The 16,147-nt window shown below is 47.5% G+C and overlaps 2 protein-coding genes across 3 annotated transcripts; both read right to left on the bottom strand.

Annotated features, from left to right (window-relative positions):
- Positions 1-3,216: 3,216 nt before the first annotated feature.
- Positions 3,217-10,615, bottom strand: pwwp2b (PWWP domain containing 2B). 2 transcript variants are annotated; one of them, XM_028423896.1, is made up of 5 exons: positions 10,495-10,615; positions 10,277-10,392; positions 9,186-10,117; positions 5,530-7,258; positions 3,217-3,711 (listed from the first exon to the last, which is right to left on the bottom strand). In XM_028423896.1, exons 3-4 carry the CDS (start codon positions 9,323-9,325, stop codon positions 5,530-5,532), a joined length of 1,869 nt encoding a protein of 622 aa, XP_028279697.1. In that variant the 5' UTR covers positions 9,326-10,117; positions 10,277-10,392; positions 10,495-10,615; the 3' UTR covers positions 3,217-3,711. The 2 variants fall into 2 exon arrangements, with proteins under 2 accessions (XP_028279697.1, XP_028279696.1); XM_028423895.1 differs by having other exon boundaries at positions 5,534-7,258.
- LOC114447668 (leucine-rich repeat-containing protein 27-like) lies at positions 10,279-15,536 on the bottom strand. The gene is made up of 12 exons (XM_028424057.1): positions 15,403-15,536; positions 15,034-15,289; positions 14,820-14,950; positions 13,566-13,624; positions 13,249-13,401; positions 12,407-12,578; positions 11,660-11,803; positions 11,469-11,559; positions 11,309-11,353; positions 11,064-11,119; positions 10,495-10,615; positions 10,279-10,392 (listed from the first exon to the last, which is right to left on the bottom strand). The coding sequence occupies exons 2-12, from the start codon at positions 15,217-15,219 to the stop codon at positions 10,279-10,281; spliced, it is 1,272 nt and encodes a 423-aa protein (XP_028279858.1). The 5' UTR covers positions 15,220-15,289; positions 15,403-15,536.
- Between the last annotated feature and the right edge of the window lie 611 nt (positions 15,537-16,147).

Here is a 16,147-nt window from a genome sequence, read left to right as displayed (position 1 = left end):
AGCAGACCTGCAGTCTGAGCAGCGTCAGGGCAGGTCTGCTGCCTCAGCCTTGGCCTCTGCCTCTTGCAGACCTCAGCCCGGCCGGCCTTCCTCCGCGGTTAATTACGGCCACAGCTTGCATGGAGGCATATCATTAGCAGTAATTGCACACAGCGTCCCACACACACACTGCCATGTGCCTCCATATTCTCTGTCCTAGATTCGGCCCCAGTGATCCATGAAGGAGCAACGCATGCATGGAGGAGAAGGGGCAGCGATGCAGCTGCAGATCTGTGTGCGAGCATCTGTCAACAGCAGGAAGTCAGGGTCTGAGTCTGGGAGTGGGGGGTGCACATGTGGATGCACGGTGTTCTATGGGTCCATGTCAGCTTCAGGAAGGACAAGGATTACTGAGCGTGTTTGTTGTGTAAGCGTGTGTGTGTGTGTGTGTGTGTGTGTTCATGTCAACACTGCCTCCTGCTCAGGTGTGAAACTGGTTCAGACACGCTGAAGTACACTTCTGTCTGTTTTCAGATCTGGGCTTATATAACACACACAGGACCGAGCAGCTCCACCCTCACCGAGCCCACACTGCACCGCTGATGTAAAGCAGATCTGTGCTGCATGTTATCCAGGGTGCATGATGAGCACAGCCTGCATCATGATGAGTCACACACATGGCGACAGTCCTCATTCCAGGTCACTCAGTAACCCTGAAGATGAACGGCATTAACTCATTATTCAATAAAAAAAGACAAAATGTTAAAATCGTTCTCAAAATCTGAGGAACTCTTTCTTCTCAAACAGGCGGTGATGTTATGTGACGTGGCTCCTCAGGCCATCATCCTCAGCTCGGCCCTTTGCTTCTGTGTCAGGGTGTAACTAAACCCTCTGTTTAGTTACACCCTGTCCTCACTGTCCTCCAGTAGCTCCGGATGCTCAGGCCTGTTAACATCTGCTGCTGTTATTAACCCTTTTTAAACCTTAAAAACTGTCAGGTAGAGGTGGAGAGGCGGGTTATGTCCAGTTAGTGGAACATGAGATCCTGAGTTGGACCTTACTTCTCCCCCCCATGTCTCTCTCCCTCACCCATCCTCCAGGCTCCTCCATGTCATGCATGTTGATTTGCAGCCTGTGTGTCATAAATAGGAGCAGTTGGGTATGTCTGTTGCATAACTCGTGTGTGTGTGTGTGTGTGTGCTGGCCAAGGTGAGGCGACCCTCGTCTTCCTATCTCCTGATCAGATCATTTTACTATAGACCCTCAGCCTCGGCCCCCACCCCGGCTCTGGTTTCATACCTCTGTTCACAGCTAACTGCAAACTGACTGAGGAGAGGAGAGGCCGAAAAGTCTGGAGGGCTAACAGTCTACAGACAGACCAGTTTGGCCGTTTAAATCCAGGTCTGTTCTAAACACTCCGGGTGTGAAAGGTTCAAGACTTGCAGTACATGTAGACTCCATTCAAATGTTCCTATGACTAATAATCATACCAGCATCTCTCAGGTTTCCTACCATCCGAGGCTGCGGCTCAGCGGCTGCTAGTCGTCGAAGCGGGAGTGTCTCTACTTTACAAACACAACCCTCGAGCCACAAATAAACACAGTAATAACACACAAGGTGTGTGAAAGAAAAGATTCCTGTGTCCACAGGGAGGCCCTGCAGGCAGAGCAGCCGTCAGCACTGAGGAGAGAGCTGTAAAGGTGGCGGGCTACAGCGGGGGTGGGGTGGCGGAGAGAGATGCCTGCTCCACGATGGGGAAACATGATATAATTCCAGATTAAAGATTAAATTAACTGGAAATATAAAGTATTCTGACAGTAAGTCAAAGGTTTGAGATTAAAGTCAGAATTCGGACAAAAATCTGAATCTTGATATCAGGATTAAGATTAGAGTGACATCAGAATTCTGAGATTAAAATCTGAAAGTCAGAAAGCCAACATTTAAATCAGAATCAGATTAGCCCAGATTTTAAAAATTACGACAGAACCCAGAGATTAAAAATTCTAATTCTGAGGAAAGTCAGAAGAGTCAAATACAAGGTTGGAGGTCCTCCGTTTCCATTGGATCTACCTCCTCCTAATCTCTGCAGCTCCTACTTTTCCACATCATTAGGATGATCCGTGACAACAGAGTGAGCACTGAGCGGCGCAGGTATTGCTTGTATATTTTATTTTATGTACAGTACATGTAAAAAAAAAAAAAAAAGAAAACAAAAAAGTCAATAACATTGACCAACGTGGGCAACAGTAGACAGCCATGTTGCTCATACAGGGTTAATCCTGACGACTGTTTCCCCGCTCAGGCATACGTACGGATACACACAGACTCTGCTGGCTGTGTAAGGCGGCCGAGGAGGAGGAGGAAGAAGAGGGGGAGGAAGAAGAGGGGGAGGAGGAGGAGGAGGAGGGACACACCGAGTCCACCTGAACCAGAGGTCTGCTGCTTGGCCGAGCGTGACCGTGTGCAACCTGCAGCTTTTTTAATACAGACAGCCGTGGTGTCCTGCCCCCCCCCTTCATCCAACAGTGCTGCTTTCAACTCAAAGGTCACGAAAGGTCAGCGCTGCAGTCGCCTGATGACTCAATGAAAGCTGCAGCTAGCAGCAGGCGAGCTGTTCGTCAGCACTCAGCAGTGAGTTCACAGTATTCTAACAGCACTCATAAAGCTCTGACTGATAATGCATAGGGGGACACATTTATTAACCCATGGTTCTCCAGTGGAAATGTGGATTTTTGTAGTGTGTGTGGAAGAGAAAGAGAGAGAGAGAGAGAGAGAGAGAGGGAGGAAAACACACCGTTCACCAGCATCCGTGTCCGATGACCCCCGAGAAGAGTGTACAATAACATAAAAAGAAAGAAAAGGGTTTGTTTAGGATCTCTAAGGCCATGGACAGACGTCTGCCTCCCCCCTGTCGCCTCCCCCAGGACTGTGTCTCCAGTAGTGTTTCAGACAGTGAGCGTACAGCAGGCCACCAAGGTACAGATAAAGTGCTTTTTCTTGAACGTGATGCTTTAAATAATGAAATGTAAAAAAAAAAAATGAGGAGTTGGAAGAGGTGGGTGGGGGAGGACAAAAAATAAAACTAAAATGGAAGAGGAAGAGTTCAGCATAAATACATCCACAAATCCAACGAGGATGGAACACTGATCGCTAGAAGAGCTGCAGCTACTGTCTCTGGATGGAGCGTTCACATTTTCAGAAGTACGAGGACTCAGGGTAAGACTTTGCTTTTTTTTTTTTTTGAAGGTCTCATGTCCAGGTGGGAGCGGGAGGAGGCCGCAGCTCCGCCGCCGCCGCCGCACTGGCGGCGAGGACAGCAGCAGACTGACCGGGAGGTTTTTGCAGGACTGTGGTAGAAAGATGAACGTACTGGATCATAATAAACCTTTACAGACAATAAATACATTCAGGTCCTTGTAGTGTTGTTATTCGGCTCTATTGAAACATGATTAAATCTAGGAAAAAAAAACTAAATGGAGGAATAGTTCAGCAGACCATGAGGTGCCCGGCCTCTTTCTTCTTTTTTTTTTTCTTTGCTCCCTTATCCAGTCTAAACAACACACCACCTTGGCGGCCATTTTCCACCAGCCTTGTGAAAAAAAAAGAACAGAAAAAAAAACCACATATAAGTTGTAGCCGTGGCAACCGCACGTACTCCCTCCTGGGTCCTGATGACAGAGTCTGAGAATTCAGAAAAACCTCGGAGACCTCTCTGTCTTCAGTCCTCAGCCTCTACAGGAGAGAGAGAGAGAGAGAGAGAGAGAGTCAGGACAAAGAGCAAACATGGCAGCTCACATATCCGGCTGCAGGGAGTTTTTAACCCCATGGCTGATGCTACTTTCAACGTCTCCTGTTAGTCACTGTGCAGTCAGCTACTCTCCAGCCAGCTGAAGCCTCCGTGTGTAGCTGACAGAGCAAGAAACAAAACAAAAACCCTGCTTCCTGTATGAGGTCTGGAAAAAAGCACCAAATATAGGCGCGTCTTAACCCCTTACTGTTTACTCTCAACCTCCGCCTGCCGGCCGAGCCCATACATGAGTAAACACAAGGGCTGGAAAGTGCCCCCCCCCCCCTCCGCCCCTATCACTCAAAGACAATATTTAACATTTGAGTGTGCGTTGGAGGACTAGCTGCTGCCTGGCAGAAACCAGGGAACAGGCTCAGCGCGGCCACAACCCGACACAGTGTGTGTGTGTGAGAGGTTTGTGCTGAAGAAGAACCGTCCCTGTGAAACTTCCAGCTGACAGTCAGCAGTACAGCCTGTGCCTCCACTGAAGCTGCTCTGAACACAGGACACGGCTGAAGATGTGTCATCACATCACAGACGCTCCTTTGGAACAGGCGGTAATGAGGGTCGCCATGAAACAAATGATTCTCCTTTGTTGTACATTTGTTCTGCTGCACGGCCGCCTGTTAAATATTAAACTTTAAAAGGAGCCACAGCGCAGACCTGGTGTGAAAAGGTCAGCCACAAGAACCAGGTACACAACACAACTGAGATGACGGCACACCTCTGGTTACACAAAGCCCTGTAAAGCACAGCGGCTCAGATGTTTAACCCACAGAAAGAGCAGAAAGAGCGTGAAAAGGGGGTTTCTATGCATGACTCTGTGTCAATGGGTTGATGGCTCGACCTCATACATACTTTTAAACAGTTTTAACATTCACTACTCAGGATTAACAAGTGATTATTTTCATTCTCTAAAGATCACTACATTAGACATCATCATCTCCAACATTCTTTATTTACTTTACAGCACTGTTTACGTCTAATTTTTTCCCCGATTAGCTTATAAAAAGTTAAAGGAATGCTAATGCTAAGCTATCCTGTGCAGACAGCAGCTACGCTAGCCATTTCAGACACTATAACAGCCTCCACATCACAGGAATGTCAGTTTTTTTATGTGTCAACTTAGGACACGCTGCAAATAAGTCAACACATCATAATCATGGCCGATATATTTCATATTAAGGCCATTATTGACTGTCAATGACTAAACTGATGCAGATATATCTATGAAAGGTCAGTCAATCTGCTGACTGTCCTGATTTAACTGCACTTTCAGAAGAACTCTCAGGCTTCACACAGAGCAAACTGCTGAGGAGAGTTTTCCACTGAATGTTCTGTTGTTAAACTCATTTCCTGCTTCCAGCTAACACATCAAACCCTCAGATAATCAGTTTATAATAAGAACTTCAAACAGAATGAAGAGGCACCACTTCACATCTAAAGATCTGGACTCCACTCAGTGATGGCAGAGTTCCTGTTGATCAATGCCTGTCCATGTGACCAACATGGCGTCCTCACTCTGCGCCAGCTCTTAATCATCAGCACTGGCTCACTGCTGCAGATTTTCCAGCATTTGCTCTGACTGAGTCACACCCGTCACTCGCGGTTAATCACACTGATGACTAAACTAAAGGCTTTGAATGACCCTAAGATGACTGACAACCTGCTTGTATTTTTGATGTGGTTCGTTCTTTCGGGTTTAATGGCGGCATTTTATAACAACACATGACAGTAAATATGTAACAGCAGTATGGACTGACCTACGTGTCGCAGTGGGAGAGCAGCGATGTAATCTCTGGGCCCATGTGACCCACAGCCTTGGCAGCCTCCAGGATGGCTCTCCGGTACATCCCTTTCTTCTTGCGGTTGAAGCGGGACCTGAAGAGCTCCCTGAAGGGTGACAGTTTGGCAACTGACAGCTGGGAGGTGGTGGGCGAACCGAACCACGCCACCTTAGCTTGGGGCCACTGCGCCTCGCACGTGGGCGTCTCATGTTTGCGGGTGCCGCTGATGCTGAGGACGCGTGCCGGCCACCAGGGGAAGCCGTGGATTTTCCCCCACACGATGTCACCCACCGCCACAGCGTGACCGTCTTCTGTGACGCACTTCGTCATGCTGCGGGTGTGAAGCCGCACTGTGAGCGGCGGCACTGTTTTGCAGTCGTCCTGTGAGGGTACGGATGATGAGGTCACAGAGAGATCCTCACCTGGTGCCAAGTCACAGAGCTCCGGTGAGGTGCCATCAGAGCTGAAGGACTTGGACTCGTCCAGACTGTCACTGCTGCAGACTGACAGGCTAGAAGAATCCGCTTTGCGCTTGCGGAAGTTGATGAGAAGGGTGAGATCGCTGTGGCCACGCTCCGCCTCCTCCCCAGAACTTCCTGACCACAACTCCAGAGAGTTCTTGCCCTCTCCCGAGTCCTCAGAGTGGGGGAGGCACGGCCCGGGCACCCTGGGACTTCGTCTCCTGGTGCCTCCAACGAGCTCTGCCTCGTACTCCATCACGCTCTCCTCACCTTCCCTCTGAGAGGGTCTCAAACGGATCTTTGGAGAAGACGAGTCCTGGCTGACTGTTGCATAAGGCCTGGTTAGTTTGAGTTTGGGAATGGACACGGTGAGGCCAGACCTTGTGGCATCTAGAATGTGCCGCTGCTCCTTGGTGGGATCAGAAGGCGCCTTGCCGTTTTCTCCCACGCCGTTCTGCACCAGCTGTTTGGGGCAGAACGGCTTGACTGAACCGTGAACTCTTGAGGGGATCTTCATGACCTCCCCTTTACCCTGCGGAGTGCTGTAGGAAATCTTAATGACAGGACTGTGGGGAATAACGTCACCTCCGGGGTACTTCTCCCCATCAGCCTCAGCCCTTTTATCCTTTCTGAGGCGCTTACTGTCGAGGCTGGGCCCATTTTCCCGCCTTTTAGTGTCCTTGGCTGCAACTACATCCTCTTTTCTCGACAGCTTAGAAGAGGCATCTTTGTCGTCGCCCTCCTCATCGCTGTGTAGGGAGTTTTCTTTTCTAGAAGTCTTGGTGTTGCTAATGCCGTCTTTACTGTCCTCATCACTGTTTAGCGTGTTCTTGCACTTTTCACACAGCACTTGCCGAGGCCGTAGACGGATTGTGCTCATGGTCATGCGGCCGGGCTCTCGAGTCCGCCGCTTTTTTCTCTTAATTGGTCGTGGAGGGGGTTGAGGAACCCATTGGCTGTAAGTGTGGCGCACCCATAAGGGTTGAGGGAAGGGGGCTCCTTCAAAATAAGGAGGATAAGGAGTCTGTCCAGCTGGCACTGGCGTGGGCACAGGGCAGGGTGGAGGTGCAGCAGGTACGCTGCTTTCAGGGAGAGTGTTTTCATCCTTTGGTCTATGCAAAGCTTGACTGGGAGACTTGGAAACCGGCTCCTCGCTCAGGACTTGTGGGATTTCACAAGCTGGCTTGGATATAGGGCAGTCCCCGAGGTTGGATGTGAACTCTGGTAGACAAAAAAGCCCAGTCCTGAGACAAAAAAAGAGAGAAAAAGACAATAGAATTAACTTTCTGCAACAAAATGCTGTTCACAGTTGCTGCATTAATGTCCCACCACAAGCTTAACTTTACATTTTTCTGTTTCACTGACTGGACTCACCGACACCACCCTCCCTCCCTGTCACCTGTGTGCGGAAACTTTTCACCGTGTGGGGGATGGGGTCTGTTGTGCAAGCAGCCAGGCGGTTATCTGTGCCGCTGCCTCAGGCCACCAAACTGGTATCACTGACTTTCTGAGGGATTTTATGTGTTCTTTCTCATGTCTGACGAAGGTCCGACTGCCAAGAAGTGTTTGAGAGGTAGCTGGCAGGCAGCACTAACATGGCTGTGCTGCTTCAGTCAGGAGACAGCGGACAAAGAGACTACAGGATGCCCAGGATCTCCCCCCCTCCTCCTCCTCCTCCTCGCTCCCAACATTTGAGTGAACAAAAACAATCCCATGAATCACTCGGGATTCAGAGATGCAGGAGCCAAGAGATTTCAGTTTGTTTTTGCATCCGTGTCTAGTTGGGACTCATGTGTGGTGAGATTATTAATTAGTACACATTTGGGGAGCCTGTTTTCCTCCCCAGGAGAAGGAGCTGGCAGGCATTTCTTCATAATAATAGTCTCTCGGCGAGGCCTGTTCCTCTCACCTTTATAGATATGTGCGCTGCTAAAGCCACTGCGCTCAGATTGACACGACACAAACAGAGCTGCCTGTGACAGGGAACAGGCAGTGCTAGTTAAGCACAGTACAAGGACGCAGATCATGACCAGCCACCATTCACCGCACTGTTGCCATTTTAAGTTGTGTACAGATCTGCCTGAATGATGGGACCAGACCATGACATTTACAAAAAAAAAAAAAGGCTGAGGGACAATAACAGGAAACGTATGAAAAGGAAGAAGTCAGAAATTTGTCAGTGACAAGGCCTGAAATATATATATAGGCCTATTTTAAGTGATTCCAAGGCCAGGCCAGCCTTTTCCCATTTGGGTGGGTTATTTTCAGGACAGCTTGGGCTCTCACATGAAAAACCATCTAAGCATACTAAGGGGTAAAGCTGGTCAGATTCTGCTAGTCTATAAATAGTCTAAAAGCCAGTGGCTTTTAAGGTGCACAGCACCACAAGGCTTATACATGTGACACACACACACCAGGAGGGCCTGATAAGATATGACACTGATACATGTCAAATTCTACTGAGCTGCTTTTCTTCATTTGATCAGAAATGAATTTACCATAAAAAAAAAAGACCCTTTAACTGTTAACCAGAACCAGAACTAGGCTTAAGATAAAGTGTCACAGTTGTTGTTCATCAGATGCCATTAATGTCATTTTCTATTGTTTCTTAAAGATCAGGAGTGACTGCTTCTAAAAGGCCTATTTCTCAAAGCAGCATCATTATTTCAGATTATTTTATTCAACTTAAGCTTCAGAAAACTACAAATCATCTGTGCATGTGTGTGTAAACACATCCAAAATAAAAACTAAGCAGAAAGCTGTTCATTCAGGGCCTGAGGACGTTTTAGCTGCTCTGTGTTTGATGAAGCTAACAATAAGCTACAGATGAACCCACTGACAGCAGCTATTGTTCAACAAAAAAAGTTATAAAGACTGTCTGCAGGCCGGCTGGCTGCTGTGACAGGAAGCTTTTCACCAACCAAAAATACCGTCATCAGCTATTTATGGACTATCGTCTATTTGTGGACTAAAATGATAGCAGTTTGGCATTAGCCGGCAAGCTAACAAATAGCTACGTTGTCAGCTACAATAACCTTTTGTGGAGGCCTAGTTTGCGAGCTAACAGGCTAGCTCGGGCTTAGCATCAAAGGCAGATTAGCCGTTAGCAGTGTTTAGCAAATTAATGTTAGACAAGAATACAGGTCAGAGAGGGGATGAAATAATACTCACTTTTTGTTGCAATCGAGTAATATCCCCGTGTAGCTCCTTTCTCGATAGGTCAGCGTCACCACCAGTGTATCGTTAACTATTTGATCGATAGTGACAGGTACCCGAGAGCCGGCCCGCAGCTCCTCGGTTACAGCCTCCATGTTTCCCGGGGTGAGTCGTCCGGCTCGGCGGTGCTCGATCCCGGCCAAGGGAGCCACGGTCGCGTCGGCCAAAGATCCTTCTCCCCTTCACTATCGGGAGCAGGGAGGCTACACCAGGGCATAAAATGACGCCATCACCCCCACCAAGTCAATTACACCAGTGCTGCCACCGCTGACATCACGCTGTCTGTGTGTGCTACAGGAGCGAGCAGGCTCCCAAGACCAGGCCCTTCCTCTGTGTCAGCCCGCGCCGCCTGCTGCCATTCATTCCAGCGGGCTTTATCTGAGGGAAGCCTCGATGTTTGAAACACTAACGGCGTTAAAGCGGCTCTGTCATGACACTGGAAGCTCAACACACACACACACACACACACACACAAGTGTAAACAACAACACACACAACACAGTGGAAATGATCAGCAAACATCAAATTAAAGAGAAGTCAGGCTGACATTTAAATTCATTGCAGGTGTGTTTATTTAGTCTGCTTCATTTCATTGTACTTTATGTCTTATTATATACAATTCTTGCATTTTCACATATTTATTATGTTAGAAATCTTTTAGTCTTTTAGAGTGGTTTTACTTTATTAAAAGGCAGCCTGTACTTATATGTAGTAACTAACTGTGCCTTTATTTCCTTCCATGTTCTGCTGTTTCATTGTTCTTCTATTCTTGCTAACCACTTGAGCTTCCATCCATAGTCTTTTCATGAATTTATTTCTCATAAAACTTCCCTTTATGTCTTCCTGCAGTCTTGCTCTCTCATGTGTTGATATAAAACGCCTCATCTCTGATGGTAAATAAGAAATAGAGTCAGATTAGGTTTATGTTGAGGTAGAATTGACTTTGAGTTGTTGTCACAGAAATAAAATCAGATAGATATTTATTTGGGAACACATTTCATCACAGATCAGTGTGTGTGTGTGTGTGTGTGTGTGTGTGTAACCACCATCACTTGTCCTCGGAGCTGTGGTGTGCGGTGAGGACAGGGAAACGCTTTCCGAGCTCTCGTCCCTGTGTCTTCTTCTTCCTCCTCTCCATCAGCTGATCCTGCAGCTTTCTCATCTGTGGGTCAGGAAGAACAGCCAGAACTCAGCGTCCTGTGACTTCAGTGAAGATGTGTTGTGTTGTGTGTGTGCATAGTGAATAATGAATTCTAGGTTTGACCTCGTCCACATCCTCCTCAGCTGCTGCCATCTGCTCCGTCGCCGTGCCCCTGGGATTCCGGTGTCTCTCCTCCACCTTTTTAACGTGGGCACAGATCTGCTGCCCCTGATCCCACGGTAATCTGCAGGGCCACGCGGGTCAAAGGTCAGAATTTCAAATGAAAAAAAAAAGCCTTATTCTGCCAGTGCTAAGGCATGGCCTTTGATATTCTAGGCTTTATCATAGGTGTTAATGTGTGTTAGAACCTGCTCTCTCCTCAGAGCAGACTCACTGGCTGCCTTTTAATCTGGTTTGTGTGTTTTTCAAAGACATAATGCGATTTAAGAAGAACAAAGGACCCATGAGTCCATGATGTGTGTGTGTGTGTGCTGCCTGTCTTTGGCCACTAGGTGTCTCTAGCTTTTCACTTCACCATTGTACACTATGCCAGAAAGGCTTGTCAGTGGGATCTAACAGGCCCAGAAGTGTGTGTCTCCACCTGGCTGTGATCCTGGTCCAGGTGTCAGGATGCTCTTTACCTGTCCTCCTCCTCCTCCTCCTCCTCCTCCTCCTCCTCCTCCTCCTCCCACCCTGTGAGGAAAGTACGATGAGTCTGAAGTGTGTCGCCAGCTTCTGACTTGGTGTCCTACAGCAGAGGTGTTTGTGTTATGTACAGCGGTGATGTGATTGGGATTGTGTACATAAGACTGTTGCAACACTTCCTGCTGACAAGCTGCAGCATAGAGCGGGTTTGTTTTGACCTTTTCAGTGTGTATTCATAAGCCGCCCGTGTGCACTTCTCCTGCTGTATGGATATTATCATCTGTGTTAATACCTGAGTGGCTGCTGTGCTGATCACAGGCTGCCTCCTCATCTCCCCCTGAAAACCAACCCAAAAAAATGATGATTTGTTTTAGTCCTGTAGCCACTCTGACAGATGTGGTGCTCTCCTGCCCCCTGGTGGTTGGCAGGGTGACAGAGATTCATGCATGTACCTCTGGCTGTCTTTGTCTCTGAAGCTTCTTCTGCTCGGATGCTTTCTTCCCCTGAATGCCTTTGAATGGTGTGAAGCACCTCAGCAAGGTTCTGTGAGGAAGTCACAGACACAGACGTATGTGTGTGGTCCACAGTTCATCCAACATGATTTAATGTTTGAAAGGTCCGACATGACGGTGAATCAGCTCACTTCCTTTTCTGCTGGAGCACAGCCTGCTCCTGTTTCCGCTGTCTGTCTGCAGCCGGCTTCGTCTCCTCTGTCCTCCTCCTGCTCTGAGTGTCAAACAGGAGGAGCTCAGGAATCACGCCGGCTCCGGCGGCCGCCGCCTTTTTTCTAAGGAAGAAAAACAAATGTTTCATTTTTTATTACTCTCCTGAGTTCCAGTGCAGACAAGCGGGGAAATCTGATCGCTTGGAGCAGAATGTCATTAAAGGGTGTTCTGCTATCATCTTCCAGACACATTCCGCTGCTCCTGGGCACCAGATAACACTTCCACTATATTAGATATCTGAACAGGTGATTTATCCCCAGCAGATATTTGAACCTGGATACAAACACACCGACTTGAGTGAAAATACTGGTTCCACCTGGTCTGAAGGCCTTTTTATTCTCATGGAGTAGACTCAAATGTTTTACTTTCACTCACACTTGTCCATTAAATGTGAGAATAAACCTAGCAGTTAGCTAGCTCAGCTAGCCAGCAGGGATGGTGATTTCCTGTAGGCCATCATGGAAGCGAGCATCTCATAGGTCCTCAAACAGCCAATGAGATTCTTTAATGTCTCTTGTATTATTGCACCAAAGTATTGCAACTGGCTTCTGTTATATGTAAACGTCCCACATTTAATCAATTAGGCAGAGCTGTCCACCTTTTTGCACCAAGCTAAACTGTCAGTCATTCATTCAACAGATGAAAGACCAAACATCTGTACTTACTGTCTGTTACCAGGAGGGGGCGCTGACTTGGGGTTTCTCTCCCCCAGCTCAGCTTGGTCCAGCAGGATCAGCTTATGTTTGAGCTCCCAGAACCTCTGCAGCTCGTCGGCGGACTCGTCCTGCTCCTCCACGCTGGACCCCGTGAGCTCGGACAGCTGCAGCTTCTCCACCACTGACAATGAAACAAGCATGGCAGCTTCAAGCGTGGTGTGGGGACAGGAGATACTGGCAGCAGCACAGGATGATAACAGGCTGGCTGCTGGGAACAGCCCGTATTTTATAATATAAATATAAAATAATAATAGCAGGTGAAGCATTCCTCCCTGACTGTCTGTGTGGCTGCAGGTTAAAATATATGAGCGGTACTTTTTTCATTAAGCGTCTGGATGTCATTTTTACTCACAGTTAAAACCAAGCTAAACTAATTAAATGAAGGAAGTCTTTGCTCTGCAGAGGGAGCCCTGTGTTTGTTCATAACCTTGCAGGCAGGCAGATAAACCGTTTGATTGAAGGCTCCGCTCACTGTGCAGCAGCAGCCTCTCCTGTGGAGGCCTGTCTTGGGCCTCTCACAGTGATTACCTCCAGACAGAGCTCCCGGTTACAACCAACAGGTTATCGATCATTTTCATCTGGCTAAAAATATTACAGAGCTGGAGCACTGTGGGGCAGAGGGAGGGGTTGGGGTGGCACACACACCGTCTCCAAGGGAACACAAGTCACACCGGTGAAGCGGTACCAGGGCGAGGAGGAGCTATTTCTGTGGGCAGCCGTCCTGAAAGAGCAGATGGCTCGAATGCACGTGTGTCCACCTCACCCACAAAGTTAAGGTGCCTTTGATTCACCTGGAGGTGTCTTCCTCACGCTAACTGCACGCTCAGCCAGCGCACGCCTCAGGTAGTGGAGGATGGACTGGACGCCCTGGTGAACAACACGCTGAGGAGGGAAACGGATGGGGCAGTCCCTCAGGTTCAGGCCGTGGAGGGTAATCACATTTCCTGTCAAATACAATGATCACATCTGAACTGCAGAAGAAGAACAGCAAATGTTGATTTCAACGATTTTAGACCATATTATAAGCGCAGCCTGCTAACAGTGACTAGCCTTTTTGTGACCTTGGTGACAGGAATTTTACTTTGAAAAGTAAGATGACTGAACTCACCCAGTTCTAGTGGAAGTTCTGAGAGAGGGTTGCCTTCCAGCAGCAGTGTTTTTAGAGATCTGAAGAAATAAAACCATAGATTAGAAGACAACTGAAAGGGCAAAGAGAACACATGGTTGAGTTCAGTAAAATTAATAATTTTTTAAATATATATTTCAGGGCTCTAGAGTGCCACCATTTTGGTCGCACGTGCGACCTAATTTCTCAAAGGTGCAACCAAGGAATATCAGAGGTACGACCAGCTGTTAGAGGGAGATACATTCCCTACACTGACTGACAGCAGTCAGCTGGTTTTAAGGAGTTATACCATTTCAAAAGTATTGTTATTATCCTGCTATAGTGGACCATTGTCTGCCAGTATGATATCTGCATACAGCTAAAACTGTAACAGACAGAATGAAAAGTCTGTCAGCTGGAGCTCAGCTTTAGAAAGAGAGGAGACAGAGGCAGAGAGGAAGAGAGGTGAGGAAGATGAGGATGATTTTAATATTATTTGAAGTCACAGTGGCAGATAGATAAGTGAGGAGCGACAGCCAGAAAATACAGAGAGAAAGCAAACAGGGAAATGAAGAGTGCTGTATGAACTCTTCTTCATCATGGATTTCTGACAGGCAGACTTGTTGGCTAGTTTGTCCATAATATGAATGGAGTACTATCGTTACATTTATTTATTTATTTACCTGTGTTCATTAAACAAGGTCCAAAGTCAGTTTAGGATGATATGTCATTATTAAGCCCGTTCATACTTTCTGGAGATCAATTTTTGGACCTCAGTATTTCTAAAACTTTGGCTACAGCCCTGCGAGAGAGAGAGAGAGAGAGAGAGAGAGAGAGAGAGAGAAAGAGTAGATGTAGCTGCAAATGATGAGAGAAGATGAAAAGAACTTCTGCGTTAAGATAGGTGTCAAGTTAAGGCCTGATCCATAAAATATATGGACAGTGATTAAAAAACGAACTGCTGTGTGATGTGTGATGCGGTGCACCTAACTTTTGTGCCGGTGCACCCAAGAAAAAAAGGTTAGGCACACCGGTGCAACCAGTGCAAAAAGTTAGTCTAGAGCCCTGTATTTGACTCCAAGAAAAGCTTTACAGAGGCTTTAAAGGCGAGAGAACAGCTGGAACTGTTGTTTTTAATGCCTGGCAGCTTTTGATGTCATCAGTCATCAGTGGTGAAGGGATGAGATGGGTGCATTATTCAAGTCAAAGTCAAAAACAACTTTATTACAAAGATATAAGTTATAATATGTAGTCTACCTGTGTGAGCCGATTTCAGAAGGAAGTGACACAACATGATTCTTCCTGAGGTCCAGCCACATCAGTCTGGGCAGGCTGGTGAACATTGAACCTGGGACACTGAATATCTGGTTTCCTTCCAGCGACAGATACTGAAGCCGGCACAGACAGAAGAGAAGAAGTCAGGAAGGCGCATTGAACTGAGAGGAGACGAAACCTAAACCACCCAACTGACCTGCAGCGCGCTGCTGCTCAGAACACCGGCCGGAACGTGTTTCAGCTGAGACCTGCTCAGACACAGGGTCTGCACGGAGTCATCCGCAGCGGGCTCAGCGTCTTCAGGCGGTCTGACGACAGCAGTGTTCCCGAAGACGAAGCGTAGCCGCCAGTCATCAACGCTCTTCTTCTCTGGGGAAGCCATAGCATGCTAGTAGTGCTAGCATGTTCTGCTAGTGTCCTGGGAGCACTGGTTCAGTCGGTGATTTGTCTCCCTGTGGATGAAAAATAACAAAGTTCTAAGCATGATACTGAAGCTATTCTGTAACATTAGCAAACATTTGCCGCCATATTTAGCTTTATTATCTTTAGCTATTTATTAGCTTACCCTGTGTTTATGTTCGCGTGCAAACCTGGTTCAATGGCTCCATTAAAGTCAAGTATGTAATAAAAGTATAATACATGTGAAAGGAGACTTTCTAAGCTAACTTTTTGGCAAGCGGTTTCCCTACCCGCTCGAGTTTGGCTCGGTAACCATGGCAACGGGGAGACGGTGTAAACTACGGCAGCCGTCCACGTACAGACAAGGCGAACCGCATAAACAGCTCATTTGCCAACAAAATGACACAAACTACTTGATGTACGTGAACAAACGTCAACATGACAAAGTTTATTATGAAACAAAGCAGCAACAGGAGGAAATAAGCCTGATGTGCGCGTTCTTCAGCTCCTCAGTGGGCTCGGCTCCACCCATCCATCCACTAATGAGGATGTGGGATAAAGCTCCACGGAGCTTCGTTCCGAGCAGCAGCAGCAGCAGCAGCAGCAGCTTCTCTCCGTCCTGCTGCCTCCACTCTCTCCATCTCTCGGAGGCTGCTCTCTTTCTGTTCATGTGCAGACAGTCTGTGATACAGTTACGTCGACCACAGTCACTGGCAGCAACTGTCACACTACTCTCCCCAACATCAAGCTGCTCAGACTGTGAAGGAGCAGCTTCCGGCTGGCGCTTTCAGTATAAAAGTCCTAAAGTTTTTAAAAAAAGGTAAAAACAAAATCCCACAGTTTGAATCTCCTGTCAATAGGTGGCGCTATCTAAGTAGGAATTTAGCCCAAAAGTCTAATGTTAATAAGGT

The sequence above is a fragment of the Parambassis ranga genome, chromosome 15 (genome assembly GCF_900634625.1).
Source record: "Parambassis ranga chromosome 15, fParRan2.1, whole genome shotgun sequence".
NCBI lineage: Eukaryota > Metazoa > Chordata > Actinopteri > Ambassidae > Parambassis > Parambassis ranga.
The sequence above is the reverse complement of the archived record's forward strand: the minus strand, read 5'-3'. Positions and strand labels throughout refer to the sequence as shown.